At 45.3% G+C, this 24,627-nt stretch overlaps 1 protein-coding gene across 1 annotated transcript in view; it reads right to left on the reverse strand.

Annotated features, from left to right (window-relative positions):
• The window catches only part of LOC126273173 (dnaJ homolog subfamily C member 13), a 337,754-nt gene that overhangs the window by 208,412 nt on the left and 104,715 nt on the right, over window positions 1-24,627 (reverse strand). The window contains exons 11-12 of the mRNA XM_049976652.1: window positions 20,285-20,539; window positions 19,942-20,124 (exon numbers count right to left, since the gene is read on the reverse strand). Coding sequence (XP_049832609.1) covers window positions 19,942-20,124; window positions 20,285-20,539 — 438 coding nt within the window. The remainder of the gene's footprint in view (window positions 1-19,941; window positions 20,125-20,284; window positions 20,540-24,627) is intronic.

Consider the following 24,627-nt stretch of genomic DNA (forward strand, 5'->3'; position numbering starts at 1 on the left):
GCTGTACACAGGATAAGGAGATCAGGATGGGGGAGGTGGCTGTGGGGTATTCTCCTACTCTGCAGCTGCTTCATGGTGATGACTGAAGGGTTAGGAACACATGTAGAAATGACACAGGAAATTGGTTTGCAGAACAGGCTCCATGTGGGAGGAGGTGGGATGGGGGTGGGGATACCTGTCTTCAGAGGCCTTGCTTGTCACTGCAGATATGCTCTTTATCTGTGTCCAAACTATAAGGGAAGGACTTTTCAGTGTGCCAGCTATCCAAATATAAGCCCACTGCTCATACAAAGTACCTCCATGTTGACAGCTATCATCCCTTCCACACTAAAAAGTATTTCTCATACGGTCTGCTCATCATGGGTGGTACATCTGCGGGAACAAGCAACCCACCCCCCCCCCCCCCACCTCCCAATCTGCAAAGTATCTGAGGCCATCCTTACACCACATTTATTCCTAACCCCTTCCCACATGGGTTATAAAACCCAGATGAGACCAGTCCAATGTACCCACCTTGCACATCCTACTGCTAAGAATGTGCATTGGACAGGTCTGATTCGGGTTCCTACTCCAGTACCATTACAGGTACATCCTCTTTCCAGTCAGTCAGGGCCACCCATGAAATCAGTCATACCACACACCAGCTCCATTGTAACTTCTGCACAACATTTTATGTGGGTAAGACCACTAAACAGCCATCAAATCGAATGAATGGCTGATGCCATATTGTAGCCAAGAGCTGAATTGACCACCCAGTGTCAACACGTAATAATTAGCGTTTCATGTTAAACATCACAGACTTCATCACAACCACTGTCATCTGGATCCTTCCCACAAACACCAGCTTCTCCGAAATACAAGGAATACAGTTGACACCATGAATGAAAGAACATGGGTTCCAGTTTCTTTAGAAAATTTGGGGTTACAAAGGGTTGTGATTCCACATGGAACAATACTAGCCAGTATACAAGAGAGAACTCATGATCAATAACCTGACATGAGGAAAGACAACCTCTGACATTAGGAATGCAGACACAGAAAATAGGAAGCAAAAGTCAATGCCAATGAAAGAAACGTACAGAATCATGCCAACCCTTAGAAATCGATTGCAGGAAAAGTTTAAACATTTGTCAGAATCAAAGGGAACCTCTTTCACCGAGTACAAAAAGAATTTGCATTTCTATTTGAATACAGGTAGTACATGCCAGCCACTGATTTAACATATCATGAAATTCCAAGGAAGAATGCTAGACTGATAATGAAAAGCTTTACTATATCCCTTATCATTTGAAATCAGTTGAAGAAGATAGTATTCTGCAAGAATTAGATGATGTACTGTAAATGGAGAGCTGCATCAAACCAGTCTCAGGACTGAAGACCACAACAACAATCATTCCACCATCCTCCAGGCCCTGGGCATCACCTATAGCAATAGCACTCAAGAATTCCATCAGTGGTGAGAAGACCAATCATCTTTGTGTAAACATGACAGCAGTGATCAGGATAACCACTTCTGGTATGTATCTTATGCTTCATACAGATGAGACATTTGATAGATTAGGAAATCACAAGTACTTAACTATACTGGATATGAACTCTCAGCTTTCATCAGATTCTTATTGCATCTCAACAAGGCCTAAAACTGAATTTTTTGTGCCTTTAGGGCTACACAAGTTGAGTTTGAGAAGTGTGCCTGCTACATTCCAATGGCTTGTAGATCTGTTATTGCAATGGTTGAAACCAACCATGTGCTTAGTGTTCCTTGGTGACTTTTTTCTCTTATGGACAGTAGAGGGACATGCTGAATGCCATGCTTGCAAGGTGCAAACTTAAGTTAGGAGTTGCAGAAATGTTCTTTGTAGAGTCTCAGGTTCAGTTTCTGGGCCCCATCATAAGTCCTGCTGGGGTGGAACCAAATCTGTGCCTTACAGAAGAAGTTTCCCTGCACCTACAAATGTGAAAGAATTACAGCCATTCCTCAGGTTGGCCAATTACTATGACAGATTTGTCAAATATTGTGTTACAGTTACTAAACATTTGACAAAAAGATTGGAAAAGTACCACCTTTTAATTGGTTCACACAAAGCGAGAAAGCAATATAACAGATTAAGGATGCCTTAATAAAATCCCCTTTGTGAATACAGCCAGTCTTTGAGAAGCCATTCATTCTGCCTTCTTGTGCTAGTGATTGTTCTAAGAGTTGTGTTTTAAGCCAGGAGCAAGACAAAACACAGAAATTAAATGGTGACATCTCTTGCCAATTCAATAAAGAAGAGACCAATTACAGCACAACGGAGAAATAGTTGTTAGCTTCGGTATTTAGGGTGAACTACTTTCAATGCTACCTGTATATGTAGATGGCCTGCCACTGTTGCCAATCCTGCATACATACTGTAGTTACAGAACTTAAAGGATCAAAGAAGTTACTGAAGCACTGGGTTTTGAAACTAATTGAATATGATTATGACGTGTGACAAAATGGAGAAGTTCCACGAAAGCACCGAAGCTCTGGGTAGATAGGGGTACTGCTAGGAGATGAGGTGCCTATTGCCAAGCCACAAGAGGCACAAGAACAGGATGCAGAATACGGTTGGGTGTGGGATTGAAGGGACCAGACTGCTAAGGTCATTGGTCCCTTGTTCCACGATAAAATCACACGAAATAAAAAATGTCAGTCGTTAAAAACGGAGAACTGAGACAAGGGACGACACAATACAAGAAAGACAGACAAAGACCAGACAAACGGAACTAAAATCACACCGAGTGTGAAGATGGTCGGCCGACCACGAAAATAAGGAAAAGCCAACCACCAAATGACATTAAAACCCACAGTTTAAAACCACAGGCCAAAGGCCCAAGTCAATACAGGAAATAAAAGGACAAACACTCAAATCATACGATAAAAACCCCCTGTCCGAATAAAACTCAACACGAGGTCCGCCATAGCAACGTCATCACATAAAAGGGCAGGGAGGGTATCAGGCAGCGCAAACGTCTGCCTGAGTCCTGTTAAAAGCGGGCAGTCCACCAAAATGTGGACCACCGTCAGAGCTGCCCCGCAGCGACATAGCGGTGGGTCCTCCCGACGCAACAAATGGCCGTGCGTCAGCCACGTGTGGCCAACGCGCAGCCGGCAGAGGACGACAGAGTCCTTCCGAGAGGCCCGCATGGAGGAGCGCCACACACGGGTCGTCTCCTTCACCGCCCGAAGTTTGTTGGGCGTGGGCAGGGTGCGCCACTCGTCACCCCAGGCACCAAGCACTTTCTGGCGCAAAAGCGGCAGGAGATCACACTCCATAAGGCCGAGTTCCAGAGCCGGTGAACTCACTGCCTGTTTAGCCAGCGTGTCAACCCGCTCATTGCCCGGGATGCCGACATGACCTGGGGTCCAAACAAAGACCACGAAGCGGCCGCAACGGGCAAGAGCATGGAGCGACTCGTGGATGGCAATCACCAGACGGGAATGAGGAAAGCACTGGTCAAGAGCTCGTAAACCACTCAGGGAGTCACTACAGATGACAAAGGACTCACCTGAGCGGGAGCGGATATACTCTAGGGCGCGATAGATGGCAACCAACTCGGCAGTGTATACACTGTTCCCGGGTGCCAGCGACCGTTGCTCACAATGATCCTCTAGAGTAAGAGCATAACCAGTGTGACCAGAGACCATCGAACCGTCGGTATAGGCCACGGCAGATCCGGGAAACTCGGCAAGGAGAGAAACAAAGCGGCGGCGGAGGGCCGGAGGAGGGACCGAGTCTTTCGGACCCTGTGCCAAATCCAGCCGAATGCATGGTCGGCGCACACACCAAGGGGGCAGACGGAGATTGGCCCGGAAAACAGGCGGGAGAGGAAAAAACTCAATCCCACACAGTAGAGCCCGGATGCGATCCGCGATCGTACACCCTGACCGGGGCCGCCTGTCTGGAAGATGGACGATCGAGTGCGGGAACAGGAGACGGTAGTTGGGATGCCCTGGCAAGCTACAAACGTGGGCAGCATAAGCGGCCAGAAGTCGGTCGCGCCGGATCCGCAATGGAGGAACACGAGCCTCCACAAGTAAGCTGTCAACAGGGCTTGTCCGAAATGCTCCTGTGGCGAGTCGGATCCTGCAGTGATGGATGGGATCCAGCAATTGCAATGCTGATGGCGATGCCGAACCATAAGCCACACACCCATAATCAAGGCGGGACTGGATCAGCGCTTGATACAGCCGGAGAAGGGTGGACCGATCGGCACCCCATCCAGCGTGGCTAAGGCAACGGAGAGCGTTTAAATGCCGCCAGCATGTTTGTTTAAGCTGCCTAATATGAGGCAGCCAAGTCAACCGGGCATCAAATACAAGTCCCAAGAACCGATGCATCTCTACCACAGCAAGAGGTTCACCGTCAAGGTAAAGGCGTGGCTCAGGGTGAACCGTGCGACGCCGGCAGAAATGCATAACGCAGGTCTTAGCGGCCGAAAACTGGAAGCCGTGCGCTACAGCCCATGACTGCGCCTTGCGGATAGCGCCCTGCAGCTGGCGCTCAGCAACTGCAATGCCAGCGGAGCTGTAGTAGAGGCAGAAGTCGTCTGCATACAACAAAGCTGCGACGGACGATCGCACCACCTCAGCGAGCCCATTGATCGCAATTAAAAACAGGGAGACACTGAGGACAGACCCCTGTGGGACCCCGTTCTCCTGGACCCGGGAGGAACTATGGGACGCAGCAACTTGCACGCGGAAGGAACGAGACGACAGAAAATTCTGAATAAAAATCAGGAGCAGGCCCCTAAGACCCCACCCATGAAGTGTGGCCAGGATGTGATATCGCCAAGTCGTATCGTACGCCTTCCGCATGTCGAAGAAGACGGCAACCAGATGTTGGCGGCGTGCAAAGGCTGTACGGACGGCAGACTCTAGGGAGACCAGATTATCGACGGCAGAGCGGCCTTTACGGAACCGACCCTGAGACGGAGCCAGAAGGCCTCGAGACTCGAGGAGCCAACTCAACCTCCGGCTCACCATACGTTCTAGCAACTTGCAAAGAACGTTGGTGAGGCTTATGGGGCGGTAGCTGTCCACCTCCAGCGGGTTCTTGCCAGGTTTCAACACGGGGAGGACGATGCCTCCTCGCCATTGAGACGGGAACACACCCTCAACCCAGATGCGGTTGAAAACATCTAGGAGGCGTCGCTGGCAGTTCACAGAGAGGTGTTTCAGCATCTGGCTGTGGATGCGGTCTGGCCCAGGAGCCATATCAGGGCAAGCAGATAGCGCACTCTGGAATTCCCAGTCGCTGAAAGGAGCATTGTACGACTCCGCGCGGCGCGTGTGAAAGGAAAGCCTCCAACTTTCCAACCGCTCTTTCCGGGAGCGGAAGGCCAGTGGGTAATTCGTAGATGCGGAACACTGAGCAAAATGCGCTGCTAACCGGTCCGCAATTGTGTCGGAGTCAGGACACACCACTCCATTCAGCGAAAGCCCAGGGACATAGACAGGCGGCCGATAGCCATGGAGTCGCCTAATCTTAGCCCAAACCTGCGATACAGAGGTACGGACGCCAATGGTGGAAACATACCGTTCCCAGCACTCCTGCTTCCGTTGGCGAATAAGGCGTCGGGCACGGGCACGGGCACGGAGCTGTTTAAAAACGATGAGGTTCTCCAAGGACGGGTACCACTTATGGCGTTGAAGAGCCCGCCGGCGATCTCTAATCGCCTCTGCGATCTCGGGCGCCCACCAAGGCACAGTCCTCCGCCGAGGGGACCCGGATAAACAGGGAATCGCAGATGCCGCCGCAGAAACGATGTCGGTGGTGACCGACTGAACCACCGAATCAATGGTGTCATGGGAAGGAGGTGCGATAGTGACGAGAGAGGAGAACAAGCCCCAATCAGCCTTATTCAGAGCCCATCTGGAGGGGCGTTCAGAAGAGTGACGCTGTGGTAGTGACAGAAAGATGGGGAAATGGTCACTACCACATAAGTCGTCATGGACACTCCAGTGGATGGATGGTGAAAGTCCGGGGCTGCAGATAGAAAGGTCGATGGCCGAAAATATGCCATGGACTACGCTGAAATGTGTCGGCTCTCCAGTGTTTAAGAGGCAGAGGTCAAGCTGCGAGAGAAGAGTCTCGACATCTCTACCCCAGCCAGTAATCGCGGCGCTACCCCACAGGGGGTTATGGGCGTTAAGGTCGCCCAGTAACACAAAAGGAGGAGGCAGTTGTGCTATCAATGCAGCCAACACATGACGCGAGACATCACCATCTGGCGGAAGATACAAACTGCAGACAGTAATAGGCTGAGGCATCCACATCCTTACAGCGACAGCCTCTAAAGGTGTGTGAAGAGGTACACATTCGCTGTAGACAGAGTTAAGGATGTAGACGCAGACTCCACCAGATACCCTCTCATAAGCTGCCCAGTTCTTGTAATAACCCCGATACCCACGTAGGGCAGGGGTCCGCATTGCCGGAAACCAAGTTTCCTGTAGGGCAATGCAGAGGAAAGGGTGACTGCTGATGAGTTGGCGAAGCTCAGCAAGGTGGCGGAAAAAAGCGCTGCAGTTCCACTGGAGTATCGCTTTGTCCAAGTCCGAAAAAGGCGTGAAGAGGCCGAGGAGGCAGATCACGCCACTGGGTCACCTGCTGCCACCGATGGAGGACCAGTACAATCTGCTTCCATGGTGTCTGAGGGTCCGGCGAGATCCAGGTCCTCAGCGGACGCCCGGATCTCCACCTTATCCCCGGACGCAGAGCCTGTAGGGAGCAGTGGGGTGAATGCCACCGCGTGGTCCTTGGCCTTAGAGGTCTTCTTCTTCGTCTTGTCTCTCTGGTCCTTGGGTTTCATTGGCTGGGAGGGCTCCAGCGAGTCAGTCTCCGGGACGGAGGAGGAGTGGGAAGCCCTGCAACCAGCTGCTGGTCTGCTTTTCTTCCATTGGCTGACGTCACCCTTCCCAGAGGCGGAAACCTGGGAAGGAAGGGACCCAAGGGACCCTTTCCGTGCTATTCGAGCCGGGGAAGTTTGAGGCTTCCCCAGCTTAGAAGTGGGGACTGATGTCCCCGATGGTTGGGGGGTTGCTGCTCCTGAGGCAGGTAGTGCAGGAGCAGCAGGGAGTGAAGTGCCCCCCACCATCAAGGGGGCAGGTGTAGCATTCCGGCTCTGAGAGGTGGCAGTCTGAGGGAGAGCTAATGGGGCCATAACAGTAGTAGCCGCGGCGTAAGAGGCAGTCATTCGAACAGGATGGAGGCGTTCGAACTTCCGCCTGGCCTCAGTGTATGTCAGGCGGTCCAGGGTTTTATACTCCATGATTTTGCGCTCTTTCAGGAAGATCCTGCAGTCCGGCGAGCAAGGCGAGTGGTGCTCTCCGCAGTTTACACAGATGGGAGGCGGAGCACATGGAGTATTGGGATGTGATGGGCGTCCACAATCTCGACATGTGAGGCTGGAAGTACAGCGGGAAGACATATGCCCGAACTTCCAGCACTTAAAGCACCGCATCGGGGGAGGGACATATGGCTTGACGTCACAACGATAGACCATCACCTTGACCTTCTCAGGTAAAGTATCACCCTCGGAGGCCAAGATGAAGGCACCGGTGGCAACCGGCTTATCCCTTGGACCACGATGTACGCGCCGGACGAAGTGAACACCTCGCTGCTCTAAATTGGCGCGAAGCTCGTCATCGGACTGCAATAGAAGGTCCCGATGGAATATTATGCCCTGGACCATATTAAGACTCTTATGGGGCGTGATTGTAACCGGAACATCCCCCAGCTTGTTACAATTGAGTAAGCGGCGGGACTGGGCGGAGGACGCCGATTTGATCAAAACTGAGCCCGAGTGCATTTTGGACAAGCCCTCCACCTCCCCGAACTTGTCCTCTAAGTGCTCGACGAAGAACTGAGGCTTCATGGATGTAAAGGATTCACCATCAGCTCTCGCACGCACCAGGTAGCGGGGCGAGTATGGTTCGCTGGCATCCTTAGTCTTTCGTTCCTCCCATGGTGTAGCCAGGGAGGGGAACGATTTGGGGTCATATGTAGTTGCGTTGTATTGAGCCCTGGAACGCTTAGAGACTGCTGGCGGCTGGCCGCCAGCAAGAGATGATGTACCACGCTTCATTGCGGGTCATCCGCCCTGATGCCTCCTACTCCGACCAAGGGCCCTCCCCACGGGCGCCACCCAGCCTCAGCAACGACCACCTGGCAGGATGGCCATTGCCGGGAGTCCCAATGCCCCAAGGAGATAGGCATCTACTCCTTGGCATACGTGGGGAGTTAACGGCGCTGGCATCAGCAGAGCGATCCCTGTGTAGTCAGGGGGCTACAACCAACAGGGTACATGGCGGCCCCACCACAACGGACTGGCTACCGTGCTGGATTTCAGGTGATGTAGTCCAATATCGTCATTGGCGCATAAAGCGACACAGCATAGCAGACTGCAATAAACTGCACCCAAGAACAAATCCACGCCCAAGAGATGGTAGGTGAGCAGGACTGCTAAGCGATGACGACAAACCTGGCTAGAGATGGTAATGCATGATGGACACACCGCTCCTTGTAAGGCGCCCTTCCCCAATTGGCTCGCTCTTCGGAAAATTTATAAGGATGGAGGTCAAACCTGTTAGGGGACCATCTCACAAGGCCAAAATGTTTGAGACTCCTTTTAGTCGCCTCTTACGACAGGCAGGAATACCGTGGGCCTATTCTTACCCCCGAACCCACAGGGGGGGATGCAGAATACCAGCAATATGCTGCTCCTCTGGATTTCATATCTGAAGATGGTACCTTTTACTGTGAAACACCCAAAAGGAAATGATTAGTGATACCAACAGCATTACAGTGTCCTACTACTGCACAATGCCGCGATAGTATCCAAGCATGGCACATTGAAAATGTGCAACTAATGCACAAGCTGCGATGTGTTACTGGTGGAAGGACCACCAGCGCAACACAGAGAATGATGTACGTGCTTTCATTCCTTTTGCACAGAGGTCACAAACAACAAACTCCCGAATCCCACTATGAACCTTACCTGGTGCCTCCAGGCCTTTTGAGATTGTAGTTTTAGATATTTTGGGACCTTCTTCACGGATGCAGCGTGAAAACAAATACATACCTTCACATTATCTCATCTTGATGCCAACTGCAGATATAATGGCAGATATGGTACCCAAACAATTGTCACACATTTTGTCTTGCCCTTTGGAAGCCAAGATGCCATTCTCACAGATCAATGGATGAACATTATGTCCGCTTGTTTTGTCCAAGTATAAAAGCTTTCAAGAATTAAGAAGTTGAGAAAAAACTCTTTCATCCTAAAGCCAATGACAGAGTGGAACACATTCAAAAGACGATTACAAAAATGTTATCCTACAAACGTGAACAAAACCACAATCATTGGGATTGATATTTACTACAGATTTTGTCCCTCTACAACAGTTTTATTCATGGATCAATGAGGCACACCCCCTATGAGATGGTATATGGATACCAATGATTTCTCCATTTAAGCTACATAAATTGCCACCCTGTACAAATTCAAACAAGTTTGAAAGCCTGGTCCAAAGACCTGAAATGGCATGGCAGAAGTTACAGCAACATAGTTTTAAATTCAATGCTAAGCAAGTAGAGAGAGCAAACAAAGGTGCAGTAATACCATCTTACTGACAGGGTGACCAGATGTCGTTAAGAACCAGGCAGTAAAAAAGTCTCTTTGCCCTATAACATAAGCTTAAACACACTTTTCTATACATGCCAGATTTATCATCTGAGATCCATCAGCATGGCAACAGGTCAGTACTACCCAATATTACTGATACCCCTCTGTTGCAATCAACAGATCAAATAATAGGTTATGAGAATGGACAAACCAGGCTCAACAGTGCACTGTCTAATGCTGATGACTGGCCTCAGCAACACTTCCTGTCTCTGTCTCTCTACCCTTATATCCATGTTGTTATTAGAAGCAATTGTAGGAATCCTGTACAAGCAAGGATAGTGTAAACAAACTTATAATTCACCTAGAGGAGTTGTCACTGAGCCACAATCAGCTGGCAATTATCAAAAATGGCGAAGGCCCGTAAATGGAGCTAGTAACTACAACTATTCTATATAGATGTAAGATTCAATTATGTATTTGTTCATTACTGCATAAACTGTTAACAGTACTTAAGGTCACATAGAGAGCAAATGATATCTGCTTTGTGTAAAGTTCAGTTGGCCACTGCTGTATACTCCCCTACAGTTTTCTCAGCAAACTTTGTAAACGATTTTCAAAAACATACAAAAAAGTTTTCTTGTCTTTCATTATACTCAATGGCCAATACATGACTACGAAACTGTGCGCATGTAAGACAGGGATACAGATCTTACAGCCTCTAGTGAAAATTATGTATACCGGATTACTGAATATGATGGAGTTCAAGCAATTCTCCAAGTACAAGGGGAAGATACCTTACAAGTAGTTTATTCCCATAGCCTTTTAATTAGTATTTTATTTACATATACGTTATTAATTGGAAATGGAGTCTGTCCTAAAGATCTTAATATTCATGCATCGATTTCCATTTCTCTCACCAAAAATTCCACACTGAAAACACTGAAAGTGTATAAAGAAATACAAGTATGAAGAAGTTAGTTTAGCTTCACTGTCAAAAATCATGAATTATGCTCAAAGACTTCCACTCTGGTATCAGGGCTTTGCAGAAGTTGAATGCCCACTGGAGGAAAAGGACTTAGGTGGTCGTCAGAGGACATAGAATCATTGCACCATTGCACTCGCATAGCAAGTGTGCCATCTATGTCACTATGTGAATATGCAGGCCAATAGCATTCCTCATGGCCAGTGTAAATACTGCTGCCCAGTGAATGCTCAGTCAGTTCTGTAATAGTGTGCAATATTGTTGGTTACTTCATCGCTGTACTATGGACTGCTTAATAACAACCTCACATGACAATTTGCGTTTCTCTCTGGTTACGATCAGATTGTCTTTCTCTTTGCGCTTTATCTGTTGACATTGTTGTGATGAAGGTTTTCATTTTGTACCTCATTGTTGCATAGGTAGCTTTAAGCTTGTTCTAGTCCATGTCTCATCCACAACCAGCTGTGTTTTGGTTGACTATCAGTTGGTGTCATGTTTTCTTCTGTAGGTTTCATCCATTTCTTCCCTGGGTTCTGATGCATGAGCTAATATCTGAATGCTCACAGATGTAGAATCGCGACATGGAAAATGGAAGTCGTTCGGTAGCATGAATGCTAAATCGATTTGCCTGCTGGAGTGACAGCAACAGCTTCGGATAGATTTGTTACAACACCTGATTCAGCTTTAGTGGACCAACTCCAATGAATGACGCCATTTGCTCCAGAACTCGGCCCTCCACGCAGTCAACACCGCTGTTCACCCTCCATCATTTCCACCTTTGAATAGCACTATGTAGAACTGGAACACAGATTTGCAATGTCTGAAGCAACATTTCCCAGCATTTCAAGTCATGGATGATTAATTGCAGCAGTCATTAATTTTGGTTGGTTGTTATTTAATTTCAGGGAGAGAGCCAAACAGTGAGCTCATCAGTCCATGACCAAGGATGGCCAAAATCAAGTGGGGAGGAGCAACACAGACAGCACAGTCCTGTCAAGGGGAAGTGACAATGTGCAAACAAAGAGGGAAAAGGGACATCCAGGGGAAAAAATACGAGGGAGTGGGTGGAAACAGGGAGAGCAGTGGTGCCCCAGAAATGCTATGTGCACTGTGGCATCAGAACCTCCACCGACCCATCCCGACATCCACACTACACCATTATCACAATACAGTGGGGACAACACCAAGGGAAGAAGACACAAGAAAAGGAGAAAGAAAACAGTACAAGACCAGACAAAATGTAGGGAAAGGGCAGAGAAAACTTGGCCGATGTGGAGGAGAGGTCAAGGCCTCCTTAACCAATGCCCGCACTAACTGAGGAACTCTAATTTCAGAGGGAAATTCAAGGACTTATACGAGAGAGTACAAGCCACTTTCACAAAGAAAACCAAGAACAGATGTAACCATGTGAGGTTCATCAACTAACACCTGAGACACAGAAGGTGGACAAGGAAGGTGGGAGGGCATATTTAGTGCAGTGGGCCAAATGGCAGGGGCTGTTCAGCAGAATTTGGATCACCATGATTGGAGCCCCACAACTACAACAGGGGGTGGGGTGGGGTGGGGGAGTTGCCACAACTACAGCATTGGGGGAGTTGCCACAACTACAGCATTGGGGGGAGGAAAGGGGGGGGTGGGGGAGACCGTGGGCTGGGAGGTGCTCACTGCAGAGCAAAATACCAAGGGTCATCCTAGTGTGGCCAATACTGAGATAGCAGAGGATGGTAGATTAATGCTGGGAGAGACAGAGGGAAGACTGTCCACATGCTGGGTGTCTCCTTGATGGTGTGAACTTTATTAGACAGAGGCACAGCGTCCCAGGAGTCAGCCCACGATTGAGCAAAAAGTGACTGATGTAAAGCTGCAAATCTGCCCCTAGAGGGGTCACAGGTAATGGGGAACACATGGTCGGCCTCCCCACCAGATAATCAGCAAGCTCATTACCTGGAATACCTACATGGCCAGAAACTCAAAGGAAATGAACCAAACAAGCAGAATCACCAGGAGCAGCAAGTGAATGGCAGAGACCATGGGGTGATGGGAAATACATCTAGCGATAGCATGAGGGCCACTCATTGAGTCTGCACACATAAAAACTTGGGTGAAAGATGACTGTTTAATAAAACAGAGGGTGCAATAGATAGCCATCAATTTTACAGTTAACACCCCACACATGGCAGGCAAGAAATGGTGTTCCATGCCAACAGAAGACATGAAGGCATATCCCATATGATCAATGGATTTAGAGCCATCAGTGTAAAAAACAATGGGATCCTGAAACTCCTGCACAATTGTTCAGAACACACAAAGGAACACCATTGCAGCATTGGAGACTTCGGTCCCAGGAAAAGATCCACCTAAATCCAAGGCCGAAGAACTAACCAAGTGGGAGTAGTCGGGAGAGAATGTGGGGAACATGGCAAGGAGGAGAGATGAAGTCAAAGTCAAAAGAGCTAGTGCTAAAGGCACCAGTGGCTAAACAGATACCATGATGGGGAATCAGGTCCAAAAGGAGCAGCATGGAAGGGGTAGTTGGTCCATAAACTTGATAGCCACATACCAGATGGGACAGAACTAATCCCCATTAAAGGTGGAGAAAGATCATAGGATATGTGTCCCAAGAGGGAGTGAGGGACATGAATAAGAACACCGAGAGAGGGGAAAGGGGGGGGGGGGGGGGGGGTAATGAACGAGGGTTGCGAGGGAGGAGCCTGGGGAAGGAATGCAATCCAGGAAGGAAAAATGAGCTGCAATAGCTTGGGGCTCAATGGGCACAAAGCAAGAACTCTCAAAAGAACCATTGGGGGGGGGGGGGGGGGGTCATTAATTCTGTTTTTGTATGTGGACTGCTTGCTCGTGGTGTCATGGTTCAGCTTGCACCTGATCCCAAGGTCCACACAGCAGCATTGACATTGGATAATCGATCACTGTTGACACCTTGCACATCTCACACTCATTCAGAGTTGTGCAAGCTGCTAACGAATGACTCATGGTGAGATCATAATTTGCAGTGGTTAACGCACCACCATCCCTGCATTGCACATGTAGGATAAAATTAGGTTGCAGTAATGTTGTGATTCACTGTCACCCAATGTGTCTATTGGGTTCGAACCACAGCTGCTCCTCAGGGACCACTCACTCCATGTGCACAGTGTTGTTCTGCTCATTCCTGAGCAGACTATCAGAATCACTGGAGGTCCTGCAAGCACTGTGGCGAAGAGGGGGATTGCCTTGGCCCCCCAATATTTTCCAAAGGTTTCTGGAAAAGCTGAGGCAGCATATTCTGGCTTGTGTGAATTACTTGGATGATCTCATTATTGCAAGACCCTTCCCCCAGGAGTATTTGCAAAACCTCTGCCTCCTATTCATGACCTTGTGGGACGCAGGCCTGTGTTGTCATTTGTAGAAGTGCAGGTTTTTTTAGCTGGAAATGGAGTATTTGGGGCACTTGCTCACAAAAGAGAGAATCAGGCCTACTGACCAGAATGTCACTGAAATAGATTCCTTACCCCCATCTGACAAACTTACCTGAATTGTTGGTGATTTTCAGCAAAATCAAATATTATTCCAAGTTTGCACAGCTCACATTGCACAACCCCTCAGTCAGTTGCATACAAAGGTTGTGCCTTACAACTGGAACACTGGCTGTGATAGGGCTTTTATTCAATTGAAAATCATTCTGAAATCTGCCTCTTGCCTTAAGCTACTCTGTCCTGGTTGCCTGTTGTTTGTTGTGTCTGACATATCTGCTTATGGCATCGGGGCAGCGTTGGCATACAGGAATTGGGATGGCTCCAAGCAGCCTACAACATGTGTGTCCAAGACATTGACAGTTGCCCAGATAGAAAAGGAGGCATTGGTATTAGTGTCTGCTGTTAAAAAAATCATGTCTACATTTTTGGGTTGCAGTTCTCTCTAATTATAGGTCACAAAATGTTAGTGGCATTTTTCAGGCCAGGGTTCAGCCTCCCAGAACAGACAGCCCAACGCCTCCAGTGCTGGTCATTGTTCCAGAGTATTCCTGAGTGGCCCAGCATTCTAATACCTATGCATTGTCAGCCTACCCACTGGCTCACGCCCTAAATTCATCCAACAGTAGGTTCTCTGCTCTCATATCATACCAAGTGGCAATATATACTGTATGGTTTCCCCATTATGGTCACTCATGTCACTGCCATCAAGTGCTGGGGCCTCACCTTGTGGCAGGTCCTCCACTATGTAACCCATGGCTGTCCACCCTACCTACCAGCTGGTGAACGAGTTCAGCTCATGGAAACATGTTTTATGTTTTCCCTGGCCCTCAGTTGTCAATGATGTCATTCTTTTGAACACTGAGACAGATGTGCACTGGATAGTCACCCCAGCAGGTGTTAAGCTTGCTGCACTGGGGACATGGGGAGATGTTCTGCATGAAAGTGTTAGCTTGTCACTGTGTACTGGCCAGGGATCAACAGCAACATTGAAAGAATGTTCTGTGAATGAATGGCATGCACCTGGCACCAGGCAACACCTCCACAGTTTTTCCATCCCCTGGCATAATCCCCCACCTCCACTGGTACCACATCCATCACAATTTTGCAGGCCCGTTTTTGAGATCAATGTGATTCCTCATTGTGGATGCCTACTGTAAACAACCGTATGTTGTACACGTGGTGTCCACCATGACGGACACCCCTCTCACTGCCTTGGCCCAGTTTTTGGCCACTGGAGGGTTACCTTGCTCATTGCTCTCCAATAATGGGCCACAACTCATGGCATCCACCTTCAAAGATTTCTGAGAGGTCAACGGCATAAAACACATTTCCAACTGTTCCATCCTTCCTCAAATGGCGACGTGGAATATCTCATTCAGATTTTTAACCACCAAATGAAAACAGCTGTTGAATCCTCTGCCACTGTGTCAACTTTCACCCTGTTTTTCAGCACCTATCAAACCACAATAATTAACATTCACAGCCCTGTCGAGCTACTCCACTGATGGCAACCATGGACCCCACTTCATCTTCTGATGCTGCCCCTTCGGAGCCCCATTCCCATCCCTTCTAGTGTGACACATCTAACACAGCTGTCTAGGCTCATTCCTACAGAAGTCCTGAGGCATGGAAACCAGCGAAAGTGGTGGAGACATATGGAGTTTAAGTGCTGCCACCACAACCAGCTCTGGCCTTGAGCACAGGCGTTGTGTCCTCCAATGCCTTCTGGTGAAAATGTGGTGCCACAGACAACTCTCCAATGTTGTTTTGGTGAATCTTCCACATTCCACATTCATGTACAGCAGTGGGACCCTCTGGCATACCCATCACCTGCAATGTCCCAATGGATGCTGCCGAACACCTTCCCTTCCCACAACCGGCAGTTGAAGTGATCAGGTCTTTGTCTACATCTCCCCTCCCTCCCCCCCCCCCCCCCCCCCTCTCAACAGCACCAACAAAGGTATTTCCACCCATAAGCTCCTTTTGTGGGGGGGAGATATGGAATCAGAATGCCCAACGGAGAAAATGGACCTAGATGGCTGTTACAGGGCATAGCAAGCACACCACCCATCTCGTCACGTAAATGTGTCAACCAAAAGTGTTCCTCATGACCAGTATAAATATGATGGCCAAGTTAGTGCTGTATTCATGTCTGAAAATGTTGATTACTATCTCTGCGGTACTGTGGACTATTTGATAACAACCTCACTTGGCACTTGGTCTTTCTCTCCAGTCAAGATTCGAATTGTCTCTCTCTTTGCTCTGCATCTGTTGACACTGTTGTCGCAAAGGTTTCTGCTTGTCACCTTATTGTTGCATAGGTTGCTTTGGGCTTGTCCTTGTCTATGTCTCATGTGCTGTGTTTAGCTCAACTACTGCTTGGTGTCGTGTTCTCTTCCACAGGCAGCTCTTTCGCCTCACACTTCACAAGTTTCTCTCCTGGGTTCTCACTCTTGTGATCATATCCAGCTACCCACAGCCAGTTATGGTAAGACAAAAATTCTTAACATGAATTCCCAGCATAATGTTCAACCTGAGCCTTATCGAACTGTAGTCATATAATTTCTAACTCTTTGCTATTAAATGGGTTAAGCTAGACTTTTAGAATAACTGCATAAGATTGTGAATTTTTCTACTGCTGCACAAAGCTTTATATTTTATAATAAGTATTCGTAATTTTTTTTGAGTTGGGTCTGTTGGTGTCTAAGCTGCTCTTATTTCAGAACACCTCACTGACTGAACAATTAACAGTAGTTAATGACCAAGACTTCTCTCCACATTCCCAAAATTTGATTATTGTCAGGAATATATCAAACATACAGCAAGTCTCTCTATCATTATTCACAAATAATGATATCATGTAGCCCAGTTAAGTTGGTAGACACTTTCTCATTGCGTGTGGACAGCATATTGCTTATTACATGTGAGTACGAAACAAGTTTTCTTAAGGCATATGTTGTGGTTAAGGCATTCATACCTGTTTCCACTGCAATAAAATAGAATTGTACTGTAGATCACATTGTCCTAAGTATCACTTCGACAATCCTTGCAATTTCTCGATATTTTATTCTACCACATTAAATAGTGATATCATGTAGTATGTGAATATAGGATTTGATGTTTGAGCTTGAAACAAAAGTTCTTGCAATATTGATCTCTCTTGAATTCACTTTGCAGATTATAGTCATATTTGCTTATTGCAATTTCTCATTCTGGAATTCTACCTCCATTTCATTCCAGGAATGAAGTATCCTGCATCATCAAAATAGGTACATAGAGCATCAAATTAAAACAAAAAAAGGAGGCATTAGTCATTTTGTTTCATGAAGCATTCCCTGATTCCAGTCAATGTCTCAGTTACTAACTAAGCCACAAATTAACTCATGTCTAACTGAAAACATACCATATTGTCAACACATTCTCTCAGAACCTCTTATCACAGTTACTGTAACAACACTGAGGATTAAATGTTGCAAATAAATGAATCTTGACTATCATCACTCTCAATCCAGTAAAATGGAATATTTATTCTCTCTGTTTTCACTCTGTATTTAACCCCATTTTAATTTGTTCACTGTATACTAGCAAGTCACCACCCGTGCAGCACTGGTGATTGCCCAGACTGCAAATGTTAGAACTGTTTGTGTACTGGGCGCACACAAATCTCTCTCTACCTCCTACGTTCTCCCCCATCTACAGCCTGCACAGTTGTATACAACACCAGGCTGTCAATATTTAGTACTACAAAACAAGTGTTTACTACTGTTTGTGTTTTAGATTTTATAGCCTTGATGAATAAGGATACCCTATATCAAGACATAACCCCAAGGCACACACCAATACCCACCCTGTCACCATTACAGACGACTGACCTCAGTCGTAGTTCCCGATTTCAAACTGCTGTGAAGAGTGCTGCTGCACTACCACGGCCGCTCTGCCCTGCTGTTCCATGGTCCATGTATGCAATCTACCTATTGTTTTGTCACCCCAAGAAACCAGAGGCACCAATTCAGGGAAGTTACTCCCAGCTCATTTTTTTTTAAAAAAAAAAAAAGGTGTAATGGAAACACATTTTTGTAACCCCCACTGTTAACTTTGCTCCATGGTTACACTTCTGTTCAATCCTTCCTCAAATGGTGATGTGGAACATCTCATTCAGACTTTTAACATGCAAATGAAAAACAGCCGTCAAATCCTCTGCTACTATGTCTGCCCTCATCCTGTTTTTCAGCATCTATCTAACCACACCAATTAACAATCACAGCCCTGCCAAGCTACTGCACAGTTGGCGGTCCACCTCAGCTCAGCTTTGATGGCTCCTCGAAGTAGTTGGCAGCATGTACACCATCCCTAGCCATCCTAGCCATGGTCCAAGTATTCCGTCACAGATAATAAATGACGATCTTACCTATTAGCTCTCGTTTTTCATTTGAACTGTCTACAAATGCTTGCCATTTTCAGTATCCTGACAATTTCTCCTTGTTTGGCCTCCCCGTATACTCTGCTAACCACTGCCACATACCACCTCCACCCATCCCCATTCTTCCTTCTCATATAGCACAACTACCGCTATGTAGTCCTCCCTCTTCTTCTGTTCTGCATCTCCCTCCATATACATTCTTCCATGTCATTGGGTACTGCACACAACTCTCTCAGCCTGCAGCTACAATGAGCTCAATAGTGTCAAATTCCTATCATGTGTGTCTGCACCCACTTCCTCCTAGCTGTTATCCCCTGTCAAGCTGCATGGCAGCACAATGTATTCAGCAGGAGCAATACAGCTATGCAAGTGTGTGCGCATGTGTGTGTGTGTGTGTGTGTGTGTGTGTGTGTGTGTGTGTGTGTGTGAAAAATTCTTCCAAAATCACAGTAATTTTCAGTTTTGTTTATGTAATAATTAATCACTCAATGCCTCAACTGTATGATAAGTTGTTACCTTTACTTTTTTCACAAACTATATTTCACCAAAGACCTCCATTTGACATACTTAAAAAGAAACTAACATCTATTAACTTTACTTTGGTCACCAAATTCTGCTACGCAGTGGTTCGGATATACACTCACGTGTGCAAAAGAAACCAGCTTTTTGAAGTATTCACCAAACCCAACACTTCCGTTTTGTCACCCAAAACCATATTCCAATACTTGCTTCTCAGGTAAACAGCAGGGCTGTCATGCTGGAGTAAGCCTCTCATGCCATTTTCATAACAAGTGACTGTCAGGACTTCACACTAAAAGTTTACACATATTTAAGGTAAGTCAATTACTTTTAATTAAAAGGAATGTTCTCTCAATATCCTGCTCAGTAACTTCCTTCAAGAGAAATGCCAGTACAGTCAACAGATACACACAGAGATACATGCATTATGCTAGCTTTCAGAGTTAATAATGCCCTCCTAGGAGAGGAGAAAGGTTTGTACTTGGGAAGCTGAAAAAGAGAGGCAGGTCACTCAGATCTCAGGATGACACTAACTCAATCTATTATGTGAACAAAAGTCTACAAAAAATGCAGAATAATACAGAATATAGTATTGGAAGATGCAACAAATTAGCTACATAAAAAAAATAAAAAAAATTAAAAAAAAAAAGGTCAGGTAAAATTGTGATGAGTTAAACTTTTATGTGGACGAAGACATGAATCTTGGTCTTTCCCATTATGTAGTACATTATGAACTACAGTATCAACGTACACAATATATGAGAATAATTGATAGGTGTGTGTGTGTGTGTGTGTGTGTGTGTGTGTGTGTGTGTGCGCGCGTGCATGCTTTTTTCCTTCCATTATGTATAAATCTAAAAAATAAATGTCCCCACTAATAAATATAATTCATTTCTGACCTCAACTTGCTTCTCCACAAAACGTATCTGTCTTTCTATGGCCATCCAGTGAGGGCCTCGGCGGTTCTTGTTTGCATGGTCCAGAGCAATTTTCAAGTTATCTCTTGTATTAAGGTGTTCCTGTTCTATTGCTGTTGCAGGTACCTTATCTTCAGAGTCCAAGTAGGTCAACAACCCTGCAGGCTGTAAAATTCTTTTTAAGAACATTGTGCATAAAATATATCAAGAAAAATCTTTTCAGAAAAAACTGTATCTTTAAATTCTTGCTGAACATTATGTTCGCTGATGCACTAACTTAATTTATCACCTCACTACGATAAAATTCATGTTTTGTAAATCTTACCATAATTCTTTTCAGTAGCCCCATGGCCGTGGGGTGACCAGTAACCCACAGGCCAACAAGATGTCGTGACAATTGTCGATGAGTAAGAAGGCGGCCATCAGAGCCTTGGGTGAAGAGAGCAGTCAGTAAGTGCCGTGGCAGAGCACCCTCTGCCAAGGCAAGATCTTGCATCTTTGCTGACACCTCTGCATCACCTTCTTCTATAACTGCTCTCATTACGAGGCCAGCACCCTTCACAATAGCTAATGATGGATGCTGTCAAAATGTATGCTACATGAATAAAACATCTTCACGTATTTTGACAATAGACAAACTTTTTCAATAGTACATTTAGGGTCATACACTGATGAAGACATGATGTGCGTAAAAAAGCACATGAACTGAAATTTAAGCAACTAAAAACAAATAGAACTATAATAATTAACACAATATTTATGATATTATTTGGCGTAGGTATCTTCAGTCCCTAAATTGTAGAGAGTTGTACCAGTTTCATAAGTTAACTGCTCGCACCTTCCTGAGTCAGGCTTCCAGATACAGTATAATGGTATTTAAAAAGAGGTACAGTAGACACCACTTATCTGAATTAATTGGGACTGGACCCATTCAGATAATCAAATTCAAGTAATTGGGTGTTTTTCGAAAAAATAAGGGGAAAATGGGAGAAAATATATTTTAAAAGGAAAAAAGGTTTTAATTAATTAAAATGCACCACTTTTACGTACAAGTTATATAGTGGTACTGTACAGTATAGGTGCTGCAGCCATTGCTTGCTGAACAGCTCAGTCAAAGCAAGCTGTTTGACTGTCTTCATACGTTCTTGGGCCGCCAAGTTGTGCACAGTGAAAAGTTACATCTGGTCATACTTGGGTTGATACTCCATCCAAATCAATGCAGTTTCAAGGCTGGCAAATATTTGCTGTGTCTGCTTCCACTTTGACATTTAGGCCATCATCTTGCTCGCCACTTTCTGCTCTGACACTTTCAATAACGTCACCATCATTTAGAATTTGAAACCCAGGTTCTGACGAATCACACACCACCCATTCTGCTGTATCTTCTGCACTAACTTCTGAACATCTACAAATTTCTTAATTCCTCAAGTGACATGTCATCATCATCATCATCTCCAGTCTCTTCCATTTCCTTTTCTTGACCGTCTCTTTCCTTCTTCTCTTTTTCCTTCTCTTCTTCAGTTGGTATGCCTTTCAACTTCTTCAACATATATTTTAATATGACTGCCTTAACCAAGTTCCAAGCTTCCACAACCATGTAAGCGCAATCTTTCAAATTTACTTTTTGTGGCCACCCAACACACTGCCTTTGTCTTCACTCTTTACCAAAAGTTTCCGTAAAAGTTGCCTTCTGTAATGGCATTCCATCGTTTCGGCACCAGAAGGGGTATTTTATGGCTTCCTGCAGAGTTTACACAGGTAAGCCCCATAGCACGGTCTTTATTAACTTCATATTCTCGAGCACTACACTCCCTTTTAAATGCTAAAGTGGTTTCAGCAGAGCTTTCCAAACAAGACCGGTCTCCTCAGTGTTGTACAAAAACTCAGGATTGTAGGAGTCTGCTACAGCTTTAAATTTTTCAATAAATCTTCTGCAGCTTTGGAGTCTGTTGACAACTTCTCACCACTTTAATCTAATTCATGGACACCAGCTGTTATTTGCTTTGAAGGATGAACAACAACTCCTGAGCTACAATCTTAGATTTCTCACAAAGAACTGGACCTAAAATTGGGTTTCCCACAGAACGTTGCTGCAAAAATCACTTTAATACAACATATTCTAAATTTTTTGTTTGCTGCTGCCTTCATTCTTTTTCTTGAAGGACTTCCATCTTTGTTTTCAAGCACTAACATGAAGTTTAAAAGCATAGGTTTGTTCCTGTTAATGTCTGAAATCACTGCTCGTTCAGCACCACACATCTTAACCAACTATTTGCCTGTAGCTCCTTTCTATGACTGCTCTATAATTTTTAGTTTATCTGCCACTGATAACAACATGTTTTATTTTGGAAGCTACAGTGAGCAATGGAATGCACTCACAAACAAAACAATGCGTACAGTCAGCAGGTCCACAACACACAGACCAACTAGTAATCAAAAGGAACAGTAACAGGTGGGCTGGGCCAGTCACCTGGCGACTGTGACTCGCCATCACAATAATGTTCACACTGTGCCTATACTAGCCTCACAGAGCTAAGGACAATAGCGCACTCAGACAGAATCATTATTTTGCAATTTGGATGATCATCAATTCAGATATTCAGTAGAACTCCAGGTATCTGAAATCTGGCTATCTAAATTTCAGTCACTGATTTATCCATACCATGGCATGCCTAAACCAATCAGGCAAAATCCAGGATGGTTTTTCCAACATTATTCATGCTGTCTGTCGTCCGCGCCCTCCCAATAATAATAATAATAATAATAATAATAATAATACCATTCATAGGCCTCTAATAACAATACCACTGGTTAGGTGAGACCTCTCAGATAGAAGAAATGTATTTTCATTTGAATAATGACTACATGTATTTCACAGCAACATGAAATGGTGCAAAAATCTTATCAAGGAATTTACCACATAATACCACTTGAAAATTCAGAGGTTACAAACACAGTTATTGTAGTTCTGAGCTGAAGGAAATATAAACTGACAACCATCAATAATACCATGCTAAAAACACACAAAAGGAATTGAATCTGAGTGCCCTCAACATGAACAATACATCTTTATCAATCATAAAGGAAGAAAATAATAATTTTCCAATAAATAAATCACTGTAAGTTCACATCTTCATCATTCCTCCTCCTCCTCCTCCTCCTCCTCCTCCTCCTCCCCCCCCCCTTTTTCCCCTGCAACTGGGGATAATGAGGGGGAAGAGCAAAAGTAAAGGCATGGAAAAATTAAAGAGTATCTAACTTAAATTCCAAGGCTGTGAGTGTATGGTGTTAAATGAATTACACGTAAATTACCTGTAAAAATAGAACACAACAATCTGAAATCGAAGTACTACATTCAGTATTTGCCAGCCTGAAAGACTCACTTTTTCTCTCCGATAAAAGGTCCACAAACTGTGTGCTTCATATATACAGGTATCAAGATAAGGTATGCTCATTCAAGTTGCTGTTAAAACATCATGGCATGAGAAAGACTCATTACACTTATTTTATCCCAGTGTTCTGAAGGGACAAAATTGCCAACACTTGATTTTGAAAAAGAAGATGCTTTCTCAGGAGCAATTGCTGAAAGGAGTATTTGTCTATGTTCACCATAAAGGCTGGATTTTCGAAAGAGGAATGACATTGTGGAAAAAAATTGGTCTAGCCTTACTCAAGAACCTGCCCTGCTAGTATGTGAACACTTTCAGTCTCACAGAACAGAACATGTTAAAAATAGACCGAATGAACCGAAAACTCAGTTAGCTCTCATTCCAGGATGGCAAACTAGCTTTATGTATCAACATACCATTTATGGCACTTACGGAGGAGGAGTGGAACAGATGGAGGCAACATGCAGATTTTGAAACTATACCATCAGTAACAAAGAAAAGACCTACCATTCCTCAAGTTTCAGCAGTGTCGTGAGCATAGTATCGCGCAGTGGCCAGCGAAAGCACTTTAGCATCTTTTGCATTCTGTTGGCATTTTGTTTAGGTACCAATAAGTTAATGATGGAACGAGAAATTCAGAAAGGGTGAAACAGGTATTTTATTAAATATGTCTGCAAAGTTAAGTGATTGTGACAGAGGGAACAGGGTACTAACAAGAGACTAACTGAAAAAAATGAAGTTGTTGCTACTTTGGGCAAATTATAGTGTACATGGGCTTGCTATCCTTATGGGAATTGTAAAAAAAAAAAGCAAGGATTGACGATTATTGGTCAACGAATCCGTTGATACACACACCGATATTTCGCAAAACGATGTCCCGCAAACGATTCAGACAAATATTATCATTCTTACATAAGGGCAAAGAGTAAGGCTCCACACATTTTGCTGCATAGGAAAGGACTGCAAAAAGAAAAAGAAATAAAAAGCACTGATGATATTCGAGGGTTAATACATGCTGGTGGTAAAGAGGACAGTTACACTTTATTGTACATTGGTATGAAAGAACAATGCACTAAAGCACGGAAGCTGGGTGTTATCTTTTAAATCTTCACAAACACCTACTCTGACTACAATTACATCCATAGACAATAAACCACATAAGTGCCTGGCAGAGAGTACTTCCCACTGTACCAGTTATCAGTGCTTCTCCCAGCACCATTTACATTCAGAACAAGGGAAGAATGACTACTTAACAGCTCTGTGTGTGCTGTAATTAGTC

Source organism: Schistocerca gregaria, chromosome 5 (genome assembly GCF_023897955.1).
Source record: "Schistocerca gregaria isolate iqSchGreg1 chromosome 5, iqSchGreg1.2, whole genome shotgun sequence".
In the NCBI taxonomy this organism is placed as follows: Eukaryota; Metazoa; Arthropoda; class Insecta; order Orthoptera; family Acrididae; genus Schistocerca; species Schistocerca gregaria.